This window comes from Stegastes partitus, unplaced genomic scaffold (assembly GCF_000690725.1).
Source record: "Stegastes partitus isolate 25-593 unplaced genomic scaffold, Stegastes_partitus-1.0.2 Scaffold334, whole genome shotgun sequence".
Classification (NCBI taxonomy): domain Eukaryota; kingdom Metazoa; phylum Chordata; class Actinopteri; family Pomacentridae; genus Stegastes; species Stegastes partitus.
The window spans coordinates 154,965-169,492 of NW_007578065.1; the positions used below are offsets into that span (position 1 = coordinate 154,965).

The 14,528-nt window shown below is 41.7% G+C and overlaps 2 protein-coding genes and 1 long non-coding RNA gene across 10 annotated transcripts in view; 1 reads left to right on the forward strand and 2 right to left on the reverse strand.

Moving 5' to 3' along the window:
* Positions 1–9,191, reverse strand: part of arhgap46a (Rho GTPase activating protein 46a) — a 32,948-nt gene extending 23,757 nt beyond the window's left edge. For 2 of the 3 annotated variants that reach the window (XM_008283958.1, XM_008283957.1), the window contains exon 1: positions 9,029–9,191. In XM_008283958.1, the coding sequence (XP_008282180.1) occupies positions 9,029–9,042 (14 nt within the window). In that variant the 5' untranslated portion in view covers positions 9,043–9,191. Of the gene's footprint in view, positions 1–5,942; positions 6,026–9,028 lie in introns of those variants that run through there. The other variant, XM_008283959.1, reaches the window with a different exon arrangement.
* A 2,314-nt stretch (positions 9,192–11,505) lies between these two features.
* On the forward strand, positions 11,506–11,672 carry LOC103358832 (uncharacterized). Its single transcript, XR_520274.1, has 2 exons — positions 11,506–11,557; positions 11,627–11,672. It is a non-coding gene; the product is annotated as an uncharacterized LOC103358832 (long non-coding RNA).
* A 26-nt stretch (positions 11,673–11,698) lies between these two features.
* sulf2a (sulfatase 2a) overlaps positions 11,699–14,528 on the reverse strand; it is a 33,676-nt gene continuing 30,846 nt past the window's right edge. For 4 of the 6 annotated variants that reach the window (XM_008283963.1, XM_008283965.1, XM_008283962.1 and 1 more), the window contains 5 exons: positions 14,354–14,496; positions 14,062–14,170; positions 13,937–13,970; positions 13,358–13,411; positions 11,699–12,962 (listed from right to left, as the gene is read on the reverse strand). In XM_008283963.1, the coding sequence (XP_008282185.1) occupies positions 12,932–12,962; positions 13,358–13,411; positions 13,937–13,970; positions 14,062–14,170; positions 14,354–14,496 (371 nt within the window). In that variant the 3' untranslated portion in view covers positions 11,699–12,931. The remainder of the gene's footprint in view (positions 12,963–13,357; positions 13,412–13,936; positions 13,971–14,061; positions 14,171–14,353; positions 14,497–14,528) is intronic. The other 2 variants (XM_008283967.1, XM_008283966.1) reach the window with 1 other exon arrangement.

The window sequence follows — 14,528 nt, forward strand, 5'->3', positions numbered from 1 at the left end:
ATGTACTGAATAAGATACCATGTAAATGAACCTCAGCCTACTCGGCTTTAGGTGATCCCCTGACTGGAGAAGCAGACATGAAAGCATAGTGCAGCCGAGGCAATCTGCCTCACGCTGCAAATGTTCATAAATGGTTCGGAATGCAGTCTGCACCAGCTCAGCGAAGTTTAACTCCAACAGAAATGTTTTATATTGATCTAAAATTAGCTTGCTACACACATGGTCCTATGACTGAAGCATACAGCACCTGATTTACCTCTGGGGAAACTCAACCTAATTGAAGCAGCCCTGCATGCCAGAGAGCCGTGTTATGGGTTTGTGCGGTCCAAAATCAGCACTCCACTGCTTTCAGTAAACACAGAATAGAGAACTGGGGTTAGATTTTACAGATTCCACCAGAAATAGTTTCATAAATAGCAACTTTTAGCTGACACAAGCCTCCATATATATATATATATATATTTGTGGAACCTATTTTTTAAGCAGTATACCCAACTGAGAATTTACTTTAATTCACTTTACTTTTGTTCACACAACCTCGATTCATCACTCAGTGAATGACAGATAGTTCTGTGTCAAACAACTGCCCACAGGTTTGAAAGTTATGGAAAAAGGAAGTATGAAATCTCATGTCCCTTTTACTCTTGTGTGCAATAACACACTCTGCTCTCCCATGGCACACAGGGTCTCTGTCTCCCATTTGGGTCAAGGAGACGCTTCAGCAGCCTATGGTTATTCCACGACTAAAAATAAAGCTTGTCAAATTGTGAAAAAAAATCTCTGCAAACAGAGCCCACCACTGAGACCAAGAGGCCAAAACTGATACACAGCCACAAACACACCTTTTCGACCATCCTGTTTCTCTCAGTCACAATGTGCCAGAGGCTTTCTGAAGGAGAACGACTCTATCTATCACGCACAATTTACAGTCGGCTCCAAAAATAACTAGAACTGAGAGCGGTTTCCCAGAGTGAGGGAAACAACAGAATATAGCTCATGGAATCTGCCCCATTGTTCAAAGCCAGCGCTAAAGTGTAAATGGCACTTTTCCCAGCAACAGTAAACATAGAGGACTGGACAATGCATTCAGTAGAAATAGGGCACCAAGCAACCTTGTGTCATTGTCCAACTTTGGATTTCAAACAAACTTGGGTAGCAGTTTGGCTGGCGATTTCATCAAAAAGATAAACCATACAGAGAGAAAGAAAAGATTGTTTTCTCTGAGTAGCAAAGAGTTTTGACTAAACTATGTCAGTGGCGTTTTATCAGATAATCTGGTAGTGGCTGAAATGCAGCTTACTGCTTCACTAGCATTGTGGCATTTATGACAGACAGATAGGACACCTTTAGAAACTGGACCAGATGGAGTATCACTAAATTCATGAGTCCATAAACTTGTTTAGGTGAGATAACAGACAAAAAGCAGTGAGCCAGTTACGCTCCCGTTTGTCGTTTTGTACTCTTGGAAGGTAACCTCTAACCTTTTCCAACAACACACTATTCTGAGTTGTTGCTTGCGACTGTCCCTTGTGGACCGAGGCAGGCTGAGTTCTCACACAGGGCCTGCCATTCATCGAGGAAACCTTAGCACTCTCGTCACCAGGCGCAGCAGCAAGTGCCAAGGTCCACCCTTGCCGGTATATTTACAGACCTGCTCTTTCCTATTTAGAGACATAAAACATCCTTTCTCCTCAGTTACTGGCATAAAAATAAGTCCTCACTCTGAGGCAAGGTAGGAATTTAAAAACACCTTGCCGCACAGATACAAAACTATTAAAAAATGTAGCAACACTGAGAAACCACCAGTAATTTGCTTTCACAGAACAAGCAGAGGCCTGTACCTCAATATAATACAAGGAGCGATCTGCCAAAACCAGACTTCTGTTTGGTTACGTATAAACCATGTACAAAGTCTATTCAGCATGGCTGCTAGGCAACCTGCTTATCTAAATATTGTAAAACAAGAGCGGGGACACGGACCGACTACTGAGTGCTTGGCAGCGGTTCTAGTAGCTGCAACTAACGAAGAGTGTAACTGTAAACCTGGCATGTCGAGTGCTGTGGCGACGATCCTGTTTTCTGGTGTGCAGAGGGCAGCGGCTTTAACATGTGTAACCTCATCAGCAGCACTGCAAAGACAAAACTGCACTGAGACCAACTAAGAGGTTGGATTTGGGTATTTTCCATATTAATATGTTGCACTGACAAGGCACAAATGACATGCAATCTTGTCCTTTTCACAAGCATAATTCTGCTTTTACAGAGGCGTAGTTTTGGTTCCCTTAAACCTCCACTGAACAAAATGTTGCAGCTGGAAACTGGACTGAGGCGAGGTGCATATGGGCCACCACTGTGTAGGATGTGGGATCAGGCTCCTGCTCTCCGCCCAGGCATCCAGAACAATCACAGGGAGAGGGGAGAGTGCACATGTTTCAGATGACAGAAAAAAGTCCTGCACCTGTCATTCACACATTCTTTGGCCCTTTTGTTTCACACCTCCCGTTCCTGCTGTGTCACCAGAGTCGGGGGTCAGTAGAACTCACGGCACAATTGGCCTGTGTGTGCTGCATATAATTTAACAACAAACAAACTGGCATAAGGGCCGCTGGGTCTGTTGCAGAGCAATGGACTTCTGAGAGGCATTTGTCCCTGCAGCAGCCCTCGTTAAAATTAATGCTAGGGGTTAGGATGCTGTTTACCTACCTAGTTCTCTGACTTTAACAGTGATATGTTTTGTAAACCAGATCCACAGGCCTGCATAGTGCCTGCCTTGTTTACTGTTCCGCCCATTGTCTGTGAAGATTCTCAGTAATCCAGGTCATGGTTATTCTCTTAGATTAATCATAGCAACTGGACTTGCTTGAGTTCCTTGAAGACGTTTCACCTCTCATCCAAGAGGCTTCATCAGTTCTGACTGACTAGTTGGGAGTTCCAGATACTTATATCCTAAAGGAGCCTTTAACACCTGAGTTTGTTGGGGGTTTGTTGTTCCTCCCCCTCGTTATGTGGGTCGTTTGTGCTCCCCCTGCCACAATGGAGTTCGTTAGGGTCTTTTGTGGCTAGGTGTGTATGTGGTTTCATCTTCCTGGGGAGAGATCTTAGGACTGAATTGTAAACAGGTGAGAGATGATGCCTCAGACCTCCACCTCTGTTGAGGGATGGTGTTTCCAGTTTGACATTGATTAGGATATAATTTAGGATACAAGTATCTGAAACTCCAGGTTAATCTAAGAGAATGTTCTGCCCATTGTTTGAATTTCTGTAGAAGTATTTATAACTTTTTAAAACTCAATGCTTGTGTTAAATGTATTCTTGTTTAGGTTACTCAGGGTTTTTCCTGCCTCAGAATGGTCATTTGATGGTGACAGGTTACCTTATTTGAAAGAAATCTATGCATTTTCCTTGTATTTCTATCCACTTGATTAAAAAAAAAGTCTATTATGCTGGAGTACATGTAACCCATTTAACAAAGTTGGATTTTAAAAAAAAATAATTGCTATTTTTATTCTCAACTTTTATTTTGGTGCTGGAGATTTTCCTTTGGTGCTGGCTAAAACCCCTGCCAAAAATTTCTCTGTTCAAGAAAAAAAAAAACCCTGTTACTGCTCCTCAGATGATCAAAAGGGTGTAGAAAAAAAATCAATGGATAAGAACTTGGGGCGATTGATGTCTTACCAATGAGACTTTTGAAAGGCTGCTCATTTTCCAGAGAGCGTTCACAAAAACGCAAGATAAATTATAAAATACAAGGTTTTTCTCTCAGCGTTGGCCTTTCATCAGTGCCAAGCAGCTTTCCACCTTGAAAAAGAAAATGTTTTTGAACAGTGGCTGCAAACCAATCTCCAAAGTAAACAGATTTAAAAACAGCCTAATTGTATGGGCAGGTAAAACCGACCTGCTTGAAAACACTTGACATATGACTGCAAGCTGTTTACCTTAATTATTAAAATGATCCAGCTTTGTAGTCGTTTAAAATAAAGTTAACTGGTGTCTCCTCACCGACGCCAATCACACAATAGTGTTCTCAGTGACTTATTTCATGTTTTGTATTATCAGACAGCTGCAGAGTATGAAATTGCAATTTGATCAAAGGTCTCAGCCCAGGTATGGCTTTGAGCAGTATTTAGCAAGTAGCATTTATGAGTTTACAAAAAAATCAATACTTGTGCATTAGCAGTTTTCTGCAGAACACTGAGATTGTGTGATTGGATACAGTGAAACAGATTTATTATCACAGAGAGACTTGCAGCTGACTCAGAGGGGCATTTCCTAGATTTTTGCATTTTTATGCAGATAGAAGTCATTCAAGCAGATAAAAACAATGTTTTCAAATTGGACCACACGATTGAAGACGAGGCCTCTAATCGGTCCACACGTTTTTTTCTGTGCTTCCAACCTCCTCCCCTTTTCTCTTTTCCTCCTAAACTTCAGCAGCAGTTGTCAGTGTCCATTCCTCACCCCTCGTGTGCTGACATTGGCAAACAAGTTTGAGGGTCGTCTTTCACCGTCAGACACGTGAGGTATGATAGAGCCGGCCTTATGTGAGCCAACCCAGGCATCACTGTGGCAGGTTGCCAAGGAGGGGAAGAGAGGTAAAGCACTTTAAGACCAAACAGCCGGGCAGCCACATGCCTGGCAGAGAGAACAAGGCTAGTGTGGGAGGATAAAGATGAACAGAACAGTGGACTCCTGAGCTCACCCTGTCACCTGATTCACCTCCAAAAAGCCCCGCGCGGATAAGATACTAACAAGCTGTTGATGTTGGGTGTGACAGTTCTGTAATGAAAGTGATGAACGGGAAAAAGGGAAATAAAATATTAAAGACACTGTACAATCCGATGATGTGCACATAAAAAGAAAGTGTTGCATCACTGACAGACTTAAGTTGGTCTCCCGCTGCAGCATTAAGAATAAAGAAATATCACCAGCAAATTTAACAGTAAAGAAACCAAAACTGCCTTTCGTAATTTCTTTCTAAATTTCTAAAGTAAGGCACGGCAATTCTCCTTCAGCAGCTCTTTAACAAGAAAATGTCATCATCACTCAGTAGGGATGAGTAAACACACTTCCAATAAACTCTTTCATCTTGTCTAGTATCGCCTGAGAAAAGTGTGATTGGCAGTTCTGAGTCTTACAATGACACAGTTGAAACTGCAGTAACCAGATGGTCCGGTTTGGTCTGTGTGCTATATGCTTGGCTTATACTAACCACACTGAACGTGGGGTCTATTTTAAAACCATGGCATGGTCAAAAAAAATGCAAAGTGGACTTTTCACATTTTGAAGCTCTTTGCACAACCTGTAATCTGTCTTCAGCAAGAAGGAAAACAAAGGACAATGTGGACTGCCTGTGAAATGTGTGCACATGAATACAATTATCTAACTGAGAAGTCACAAAAATATTCCTTTTCGCTGCAAACGCCAACGGCTTTTTCTTCTACATAAGTCTGTGGACTCTCTGGGAATAGAAAAGAGTGGGCACCGAGTTGACAAGAATGTCCTGTGATGATTCACGGTCATATGCATTACAAAGCCTGTGATATGCACCCGATTCTGCAGCCTGTGATAGTACGGAACAATGCTGACTATTGTCAGATCAACAGGCAGGCTTCATTCAACGAGAACTCTCTGTGTTGCCTCCACACAGCCTATCAGAGCCCCACTGGGGAGGAGCTTGGGACATGCATAGGAGGTCTGGGGTGACCTCCTTCAACAGCTGCCCTAATCCAGAACTAGAGACAGTTTCCCCTCTCCATTGGCACTGGATTAGACCGGATCTCACAAGGTCGCTCAGCCACCTTCAGCAAGGCCAGCTTTTCCCATGCTGCTTTCCAACTAGCGATTTTACATGGCCTTAGTGAATTCATTCCTTGTAGTTGCCAAATGTTCACCCCCACTGCAACAAACTGATTCTTCATGAGATGCGAGATAAAAGTGCCTACCTCACCACCGGTTCCAGGAGAACATTTTTGTGTTGGCAGTTGAATGTTACTTCAGATACCCTCGCTGTAATCCTCCTACAGACTAAATGCAGAGAAGCAACGCTCTGTGATTTCTGTATGGAGAGTATTGTCTTGTCCCGCCATCTTGCCTTCTCCCACGAATGCTGCAGCTTTCAGTAGAAATGCTGGGAACTTCCGGCCCCCTTACTGCTCAGCTGAACAGTCCCTGTCTGTCTGAGACCCCGCTCAGCAACACAGTCAATAAATTCCCTTTTATAGGGGCAAGCCTGACCAAACACAAGTTCCTGTCCGTCCCAAAATCCACCCCTTTCATTAGTCGAAGAGCATATGGAGACTTTTCAGGTCAGATAAGACTCTGGACGAGAGTGAACATGTGCAGGAGAGGCTGAGGACGGGATCAGGGTGTTTACCGCATACAGCCTGGTCTTTCAGTCCAGTACACCAGCTGTCAGAGCAGCAACAATGGGGTCACTTGTCCAAACAAGAAAAATGAGTGGACCTATTAGGATGTAATTGTGTTTAATAACCCCAAACATACATTGTCCAAACTTTACCTTGTAAAACCGTCCTGGGTCATATATGTTATCAATGAGTACATGTTAAGCATTAACTCAAACATTCAACCTTTGCCATCTGCGGGCTGCCGAAACAACATTTTCCATATCTGATCTGCTTTGCCCACCACCAGTAGCAGTTTGCAACTTCATTTTGAGTAGGTCCGCACCATCCCCCCCTCCAATTCCTCCCCTGCTGACATGACAAACGAGGCCAGAGTCTAATCCCAGAGCAGAGTTACAGGGTGAGTTAGGGGGTCAGCGGCTGGAAGAGGAGCCACACAGGAAAGACACGTCCGGATTGTCCTCTAGAGGAAGTGAAGGTGCAGACTGCAGGCTCTCTAGGATTAGAAATGCAGAGCAGCCTGGTGAAGATGTTAACGCTCGGCCTGCGTGGGCCTGAGGGGAGGAGTGGATTATGATTTAAGAGGCCATCGCAGGGGATCAACGTTAAGGAACAGATGAATATTTTCCTAATAACAAAAGACAGGCTGCGGTAGAGTGTATTTCAGAAGCAGAATGCTTCTAGACAGACCTGCACCTTGTTTCATTCATGTGTGGTTCAGGGCTGCATTGCTGTTTCATGCAATCTGCATTTTGTGTAGACGCTATTAACATTTCGCTCTGTGGCTGTTCACTAAGTTTGAACAAAGTTTTTCACCTCTTTAGAAGCAGGTGATTTGTTCGCTCTTACGGCCTATCTAAAAGTGCCACGAGCTATTATCCCCTTTAATGCTACTGAGCGATGATCAGCACTCTTAGCATCAAGTTCAACCAAGTGTGGGCCACAAAGTTAAACCGGCTTTTAATCCCCACAGAGACGAGGTTCAAAATGTCGGCGGTTGTACAGTTACAGATAAATGTGTTTGGGCAAATCACCTTAACCTCATTACAGAGTCACTGTGGCAGGCCACAGAGAATCAAAGTCAAATGAAAAGTGTGCGTTGAGTGTTAAGAACACTGATCCCCGGGGACGTGACCGGGATTACAGTACAGGAAAGAAGGAGGTGAAAGCTGAAACATTTGCTTTAAAGCTGTGTGTCTAAAAAAACTAATTCAGTCACACCGATTACATTATTAACATGTCACAGCCCATAACAAGCTGCTCACTGCAAGCACAAGCTTCAAAATCATTCCCTCTTAACAGGAAAACAACATTTCTATTGTGAGATTCTCCATCGGATGGACATCCTGTCTTGTCTTTGTCAAAAGACGCAATTTTGATTCATCCTGTTCGGGGTGGGGAGGGGGTTCACGGTTTGTTCTCTTTTGTCGGCCCACTGTTGTGAGCTAGCGGGGTAAACAACGAGACAACATCCTATTGTGATTCCTGCTCCTCACACTGACAAGCACATGAACGGAGGAGACGTTTCAAGTGGCAGCAGCACCAAATGGATCACTGTCTCCTGCCATCCTGCCTTCCCTGTCTGTAATGCAGATAAAGATGCTGTGATAGACAGATAAAGACACCGCGCCGGACAGATAGAGAAGTTCACACGTCTGCAGAAACACCACGCAGATGCACCCAGCAGGCATCAGATGAGCACCAGCTGGGCAGGCAAGACGGTGAAACTGCTGCACCCAGGAAGTCAGGATGGCACACCATGCCAAGTGAACAGCTCCAGGCTACAGAAATGACATCAGACTGAAGGGTTGGCTTGTCAAACAGCGTAGGTGGCAGCGTGTTATACAACATGGACACAAGTAGGAGAAGTGGAGGAACATAAGGCATCAAAGACTCCCATAGCTTCTACCAGTGAGCCATCAAGTTGGAAATCACAGCACTCAGTCTGAAGGGTGTATATCATTCACCAACAGCTGAAGGGAAAACTTTGCAGCTTCTCCTGCTCAGCTTTAAATAGACTGTGGGGACTAAAAGCAAAGCGAGCAGCCTAAGAAAGTTGAAGAAAGTTTTAACGCACATCTGCAGCTGGTGAGGACATGTGGAGATGAAACCAGAAGCTGGGAGCTGAGAGCCACCAGTACAAATGGGAGCAACAAATGGACTGTGGAACATTTGCCTTCCGTTTGGGTTACTGGTCTCCTAACCACAGCAAAGTGGACGAGTTGAAAGAAAAAAAAAAACCCAACAGATGCGGCTGGTGGTGATAGATAAACGAAGAATGTAGTCTCCCAACTGCGGCTAGTTGAACTCCACTACAAATAGCGAATGAAGTGAACTTTTCAGAGCCAAACTTTCCCTCACAGTGTCTCGTGCTGCGTGCTAGCGAGTTACTAGAGCTGTGCGGCGATAAATGTGTCGTAAAGATAGCAGCGGAATTAAACTTGAATTTCAGCTAGCTTCTTTACATTAGCTCACTTTTTCAGTCACACATTTTTCAAACATTCACAGTTTAAAACACGCTACAAGTAGTTGAGTATCCACTGAGCGGCGTGTCTCGTTCACTGTCCGTCCGCACAACAAGCTCTCCGCGGCGGGATGTTTGCGACGCGACACCGGCTCCGAAAACTTTCTCCACGTTCGCTCCGTTAAAGTTAAAGTTAACTCACCTTGTCCCGGACATGTTCTTCACATTGTAAACCAGGCGTAGTCGAAAGAGGAAAACCAGTGTTGTGCTCGTATCGGGATGAGGGGCTGGTTTTCTGAGCGGTTGGAGCAGTGAGGAGGACGGGACCGTCCTACGGCGGTGGATCCGATATGGAGTCTCCGCCTCCGCACGTGAGTCATCGGTTGGGACGAGGGTCACCCGGACTGCTGCTGCTGCTGCTGCTGCTCACCCCCACCGGGACGAACCGCGGTTTTTAACTTTAAAACGATTTACCGGTATTTTATTTTAAAAAAGAAAAAAAAAAGGTTAATTAAAAAGTTAAATCACACAAGAAAGTATTGAATTACACCTTGACTGTAAAAAAAAAAGAAAAAAAAAGTTAATGTTAAAAATGTTACTTTTTCTTTTTTGTTTAAAACATATAAAAAAAATCTGGTAATCAAGTACTGATTTACACGTTCATTATAAAAAAAACCCAAGAAAACAGACTGTTAATTATGTCTACATCAAGAATTTGTGTTTTTATAAATGATAATTGTTTTTTTTTTTTTTTACAATGTTTGACTATTAAATAACATTTTTTTACTCAGCTACATTCGCAAAAAAAATACCTTCACTTTCAAGATATAATGATAAATAATTTAACTGTTATTTTACAGATTATCTGTTTTGTATAAGTACAGATAATATCTAGTTAAATCACACAAAAAAGTATTGATTTACATTTTGACTGTATTAAAAAATAACCTAAAAAGTCAAAATTGCAGATAGACATAATGTAAGAGAAGCATTCTATATATTAAGGACTGAAAAATTGTAAATAATGTTAAAATGTTACTTCTTCTATTTTGTTTAATTACATTAAAAAAAATCTGGTAATCAAGTGTTGATTTACACATTGACTATTTTTATAAAAAAAAAAACATGAGCAAAATTCAAAACTATCATTACTTTAAAGATATTTGTCAAATAATGACAAATTATTTATTATTTTTTAAAACAGATGATCTGTTTTGTATAATTACAGATAATATAATAATAGGTATCAATTTTTTTATGTGACACAAAAAATCATATGTAATAAGATATTTGTAATTATTTAATTACGGATGATATCTAGTACAATCATTGAACAAAGTAAGAAAGTTTTTTGTGTTTTTTTTTATCAATGTTTGACTAAATTACACTATTTTTACTGTATTAAATCAACAAAAGTAGCATTAGTTTAGTGCTATTTGCCATTAAGTACATAAATGGTAAATAATTCTTACTGTATTAAATTAGAAAAAATACAATCTCATAGATATTTGCTGTTATTTGATTAAAAAGTTTATATATTAAGGACTGAAAAATGGTTAGTTGTTTAAAACATTTTGTTGCTTATTTTCCCAGTTTTAATTATTTATAGATAATATCTAGTAACATCACAGAAAAGTATTAATTTGCATGACTGTAAAAAAGGCCAACGCTGTAAATGATGTCCAAAAAAAACAACAAAAAAAACCATTATGTGACCATAAAATAACACATTTTCACACTTTTTATGGTTTTAAAACCATAAGTATTTCACTGGTTTTAACACTTTTCTTCTGTTACCTTTGCAACCAGAATTTAAACTTTTTTTTTGTTTGTTACAGAAATTATTGCAGTGTAGGAGCCAAACTGTAACCTTAACATGCAGCAGAGTGATAAAATGTTAAATTTAATTTAATCAGCGAGAACTATCACAACATGTTTGGAGGAGACTTCACTTTTTGCCAACTTTTCTTGCAACATGATAAATAATTTAATATTGTTTCTTAATTATCCATCCATCCATCCATCCATCCATTATCTATACACCGCTAAATCCTCACTAGGGTTGTGGAAGGCTGGAGTCTATCCCAGCTGACTTAGGGCGAAGGCAGGGGACACCCTGGACAGGTCACCAGTCTATCACAGGGTTTCTTAATTATTTGTAGTTTATTTACTACAAAAGACAGACTACTGTTACTAAAAAACAAAAAAAAAAAACCAAACAGTAAATCTACTTATGTGTTTTATTGGTAGATATGCGTCTCAAATATCCAACTAAAACCAGACTTCAGCTTGAATTTTTGCTGCCAAAGAAACAGTAACAGAACAGTGCTGTTGCTAGGCGATGTGGGTGCGATCCCGGCTTGATGATTTTTAGTTTTTGTAGAATTTTCCAAGTTTCTCACAGTTTGCAGTAAACAGCAAACAAGACAAAAAGGAACACTTAGGGGACCAAGGTGTCCTTCCCTGAACATTCCTGACCTTGCAGATGTTTGAATTTGTATTTGAATATCATATCAGGGATAATGAAGCGCTCATTTGCAACCTATTCTTGCACGACTCAGTCAGTCAGAGAGATAAAGTGTCTACTGTTGTAACTGTCAGTGGGTTGTATGTAACCCATTAGCCTGTGGACAAGCAGACAGAGACACCTGCTGGACAAGAAAACAAATAAAAGTCAGGTCACATTTAAGGTCAAACAACACTTTATTCACAGTTACTATCAGCACTCTAGGTCTATGGCAATATTTGCTAAAAAAAAAAAAAAAAAAAACTTTATTCACAGTTACTATCAGCACTCTAGGTCTATGGCAATATTTGCTAAAAAAAAAAAAAAAAAATCAAGAAGCTAACAAAGGCAGGTAGCTAAACTTCACATCAATAAGTATTACACTGTTGTGTTTTTCCTCTGGCACAGAGTAAACTATACATCCATTAATGTACATCTCTTCACAGTGAACCCTTTAAGTGCTTTTCCGATGTAAATAAGGAAAGGACAAACATACAAACCGCGGGCAATGAAATTTTTCAAGCTACACTTCTCCCTATATTTTGTCGACTCATATCATACAATGAGGTCTGCCTCTTCAGTATTATAAAAAATATTGTAAACATTTATATTAATTGCACAACATACATTCAAATACATACTGTACTGTACAGCAAGATTTTACTTCTGTATTGTTATCCTGTAGCACCATGTATAGCAAGCTGAACAAACTATTTGGATACTTCTACAGTGTGGTACTGACAATACAAAGGAGTAAAATGGCATTCACTAATGACACATTCAGTCAATGCTCAGATATTCTGGAGGATTGTATCGTTGTGAGATAGTGTCGGCCTGGTCAGCGTCATGAAGAACCTGCGCTAAGGTCTGTGTGTGGGGTTGAATCGTTGCAGGCAAACGCTGTTCATCTCACACGTCTCACGGCTGTGAGGAAGATGGCGCTTCATAAAGGACATTCATCAGTGTTAAGATCAACTATAATACAAAAGATTATGGCGAAAACTCTGATACAGTTGGTCGTTAAAAACTCCACGTCCATGTGCAGACACGTTGGTGCAGATAAAGAAGATAGGTTTTGTTGTTACTCCCAGCGAGCTAATTATTGAGTTAATCAGCATGTGCCACAGAGACATCATGAGGACATGACATCGTTGTGTAGCAGCAGAGTTGACGTTGTTTCCACTGGGTCCCGTATGACATGAAAGAAAGCTGATTAAAGCTGACATATTGAATATTATCTACAAGCTTTACTGCTAGACTGAATGGTTTGTGAACACCAAACCGCCCCACTTGGTTTAGAGCATCCTACTGATGTTGCCAGCCCTGACAGCTGGGGGTAACAGAAGATGGAAATCGGTATGAAATATGTTTCAAAGTAGATAATTGTCTTTAAGCTTCCTCTCAGCCTTAATGTCTCCTCTACCTGGGCGAGGGCTACGAAGAGCAGCTCTCTCGAAAATTAAACCCAGAAAAGAGAAGAGTAGTATCTCAGGTTATGGTCCATCGAAGTGTGGTCAAGGTCCTCGGGTTTGCCTGCCCTCCCCATTCTCCTTCCTTCACTGGAGAAGGCCGATGTGGTTGGTCGTGGGATGCGGGTGGTTAACCAACCCACCCTTCCCAAATCTGCCCTCTGTGCAGGGGGGAAAAAAAAAACATTGTAAGTTAACTGTACCACTTGTGGCATTCACTGGAAACCATGGCTCCAGTTGTGGTCTGTTCCTACCAACACTGCGAGGAAAAGTAAGAAATGACAATAACACGACTGAAAACACAACGTACTGAGAACAATGTCACGTCTGCATTGCTTTACTGAATTTGACTCGAGAGGGTGAATGAAAAAGAAGATGGTGCGGCTTTGCAATGCAGGTAAATGATCGTTACTGTAAGTAGAGGAGTACAGAACTACAGTAAATAGGAGGACATGCTGCTGGGTCATCTGACCAAGCTAAAAAAAAAAAATCTGGATGGAGATAGTAGTAGAGCTTGGCTGACTACAAAGGAGCAGATGGGTTATGACAAACTCACAGCGATTTGGAGGAGGGCTTCTTCACTTTTGGCCTCTTTCGACGATGAACTGGCCTGAAGCATGCAGAGCACGTATCAGGGCAAATGCACGTGCATGGAGACAAACACACAGGTATATACACACAAAACACACACACACAAACGCACACAGACACACACAAGTGCACACACACATACATGCATGCGCGCACACAAGCACACGCACACAAGCAAGCATACACACACACATACACCCCCACACGCACAGCAGAGACAAGCAATTAGGCTTCATTACAAAAAGGGAGCAGCAGAAGCTGAAAAGCAGGCTTGCATTTTAGCCCTCTTTGGCTTCGGCTTCTGCATGCTAAAAAGGCTTTGATCACAACAGTAAGGAACCATGGCAGTTTGAAGAGGTTCAATTTCAGAACAACATCACTGTATTTTATTTCCCTAACTCCCCAGACGACTCGCATTGAGCAGAAACATAACCAAAGACTCACTGGGGAGGCTGTAACCTCCCAGAGTTCATGTTGTAACTTGAATTCCATCTGCAGTGTTTGTAAAAGTAATCAGCTGTGAGCTGTTAAGAGGAAAAAGTACCTGTATTCACTGAAGTAGTTTCGCTCCTTGCCTCCTGAAAGGAAGTGGATGTAACATTAATCTCAGTCTGAAATTACTGGAGACGCTGTAATCAATCATGTTAACCTCAGAGACTTTTTACTCACCCTTTTCCGGGTTGCATTGCTTATGTCCCTTGCAGCCCCGTAAGTCCATGAGCTGTTGATGCATCGCATTCAGAGCATTGCGGTCAAGGGTGCTGACAGCATTTATCAGCTGCAGGAATAATAAGGACAAAATGTCAGCAAGGCCTTTGCAAACTTTGGAAAATCTCTGGAAAACTGTACCCCCTGCACTCACAGGAATGTGCCATGAATCACGATGTGGGATCATTTGATAGTCATTATTTGTACGTTATTTATATCTGCCACGATATGTGTGTCTGTACAAATGAAATACCTGGTACGGGTCAGTGTTGAGGTCAAAATACTCCAGGAAACCAGTAGCAAATTCACAGAACAGGAAGTTGTGTGTGTCATTGATGGTCCTGAGGCACCAGTATGTGTTGTTGTTGGCACTGGTACATGCACAGAATGGACCCACTGAGGGAGAGAGAGGGAGGGGGAGTGGGGGG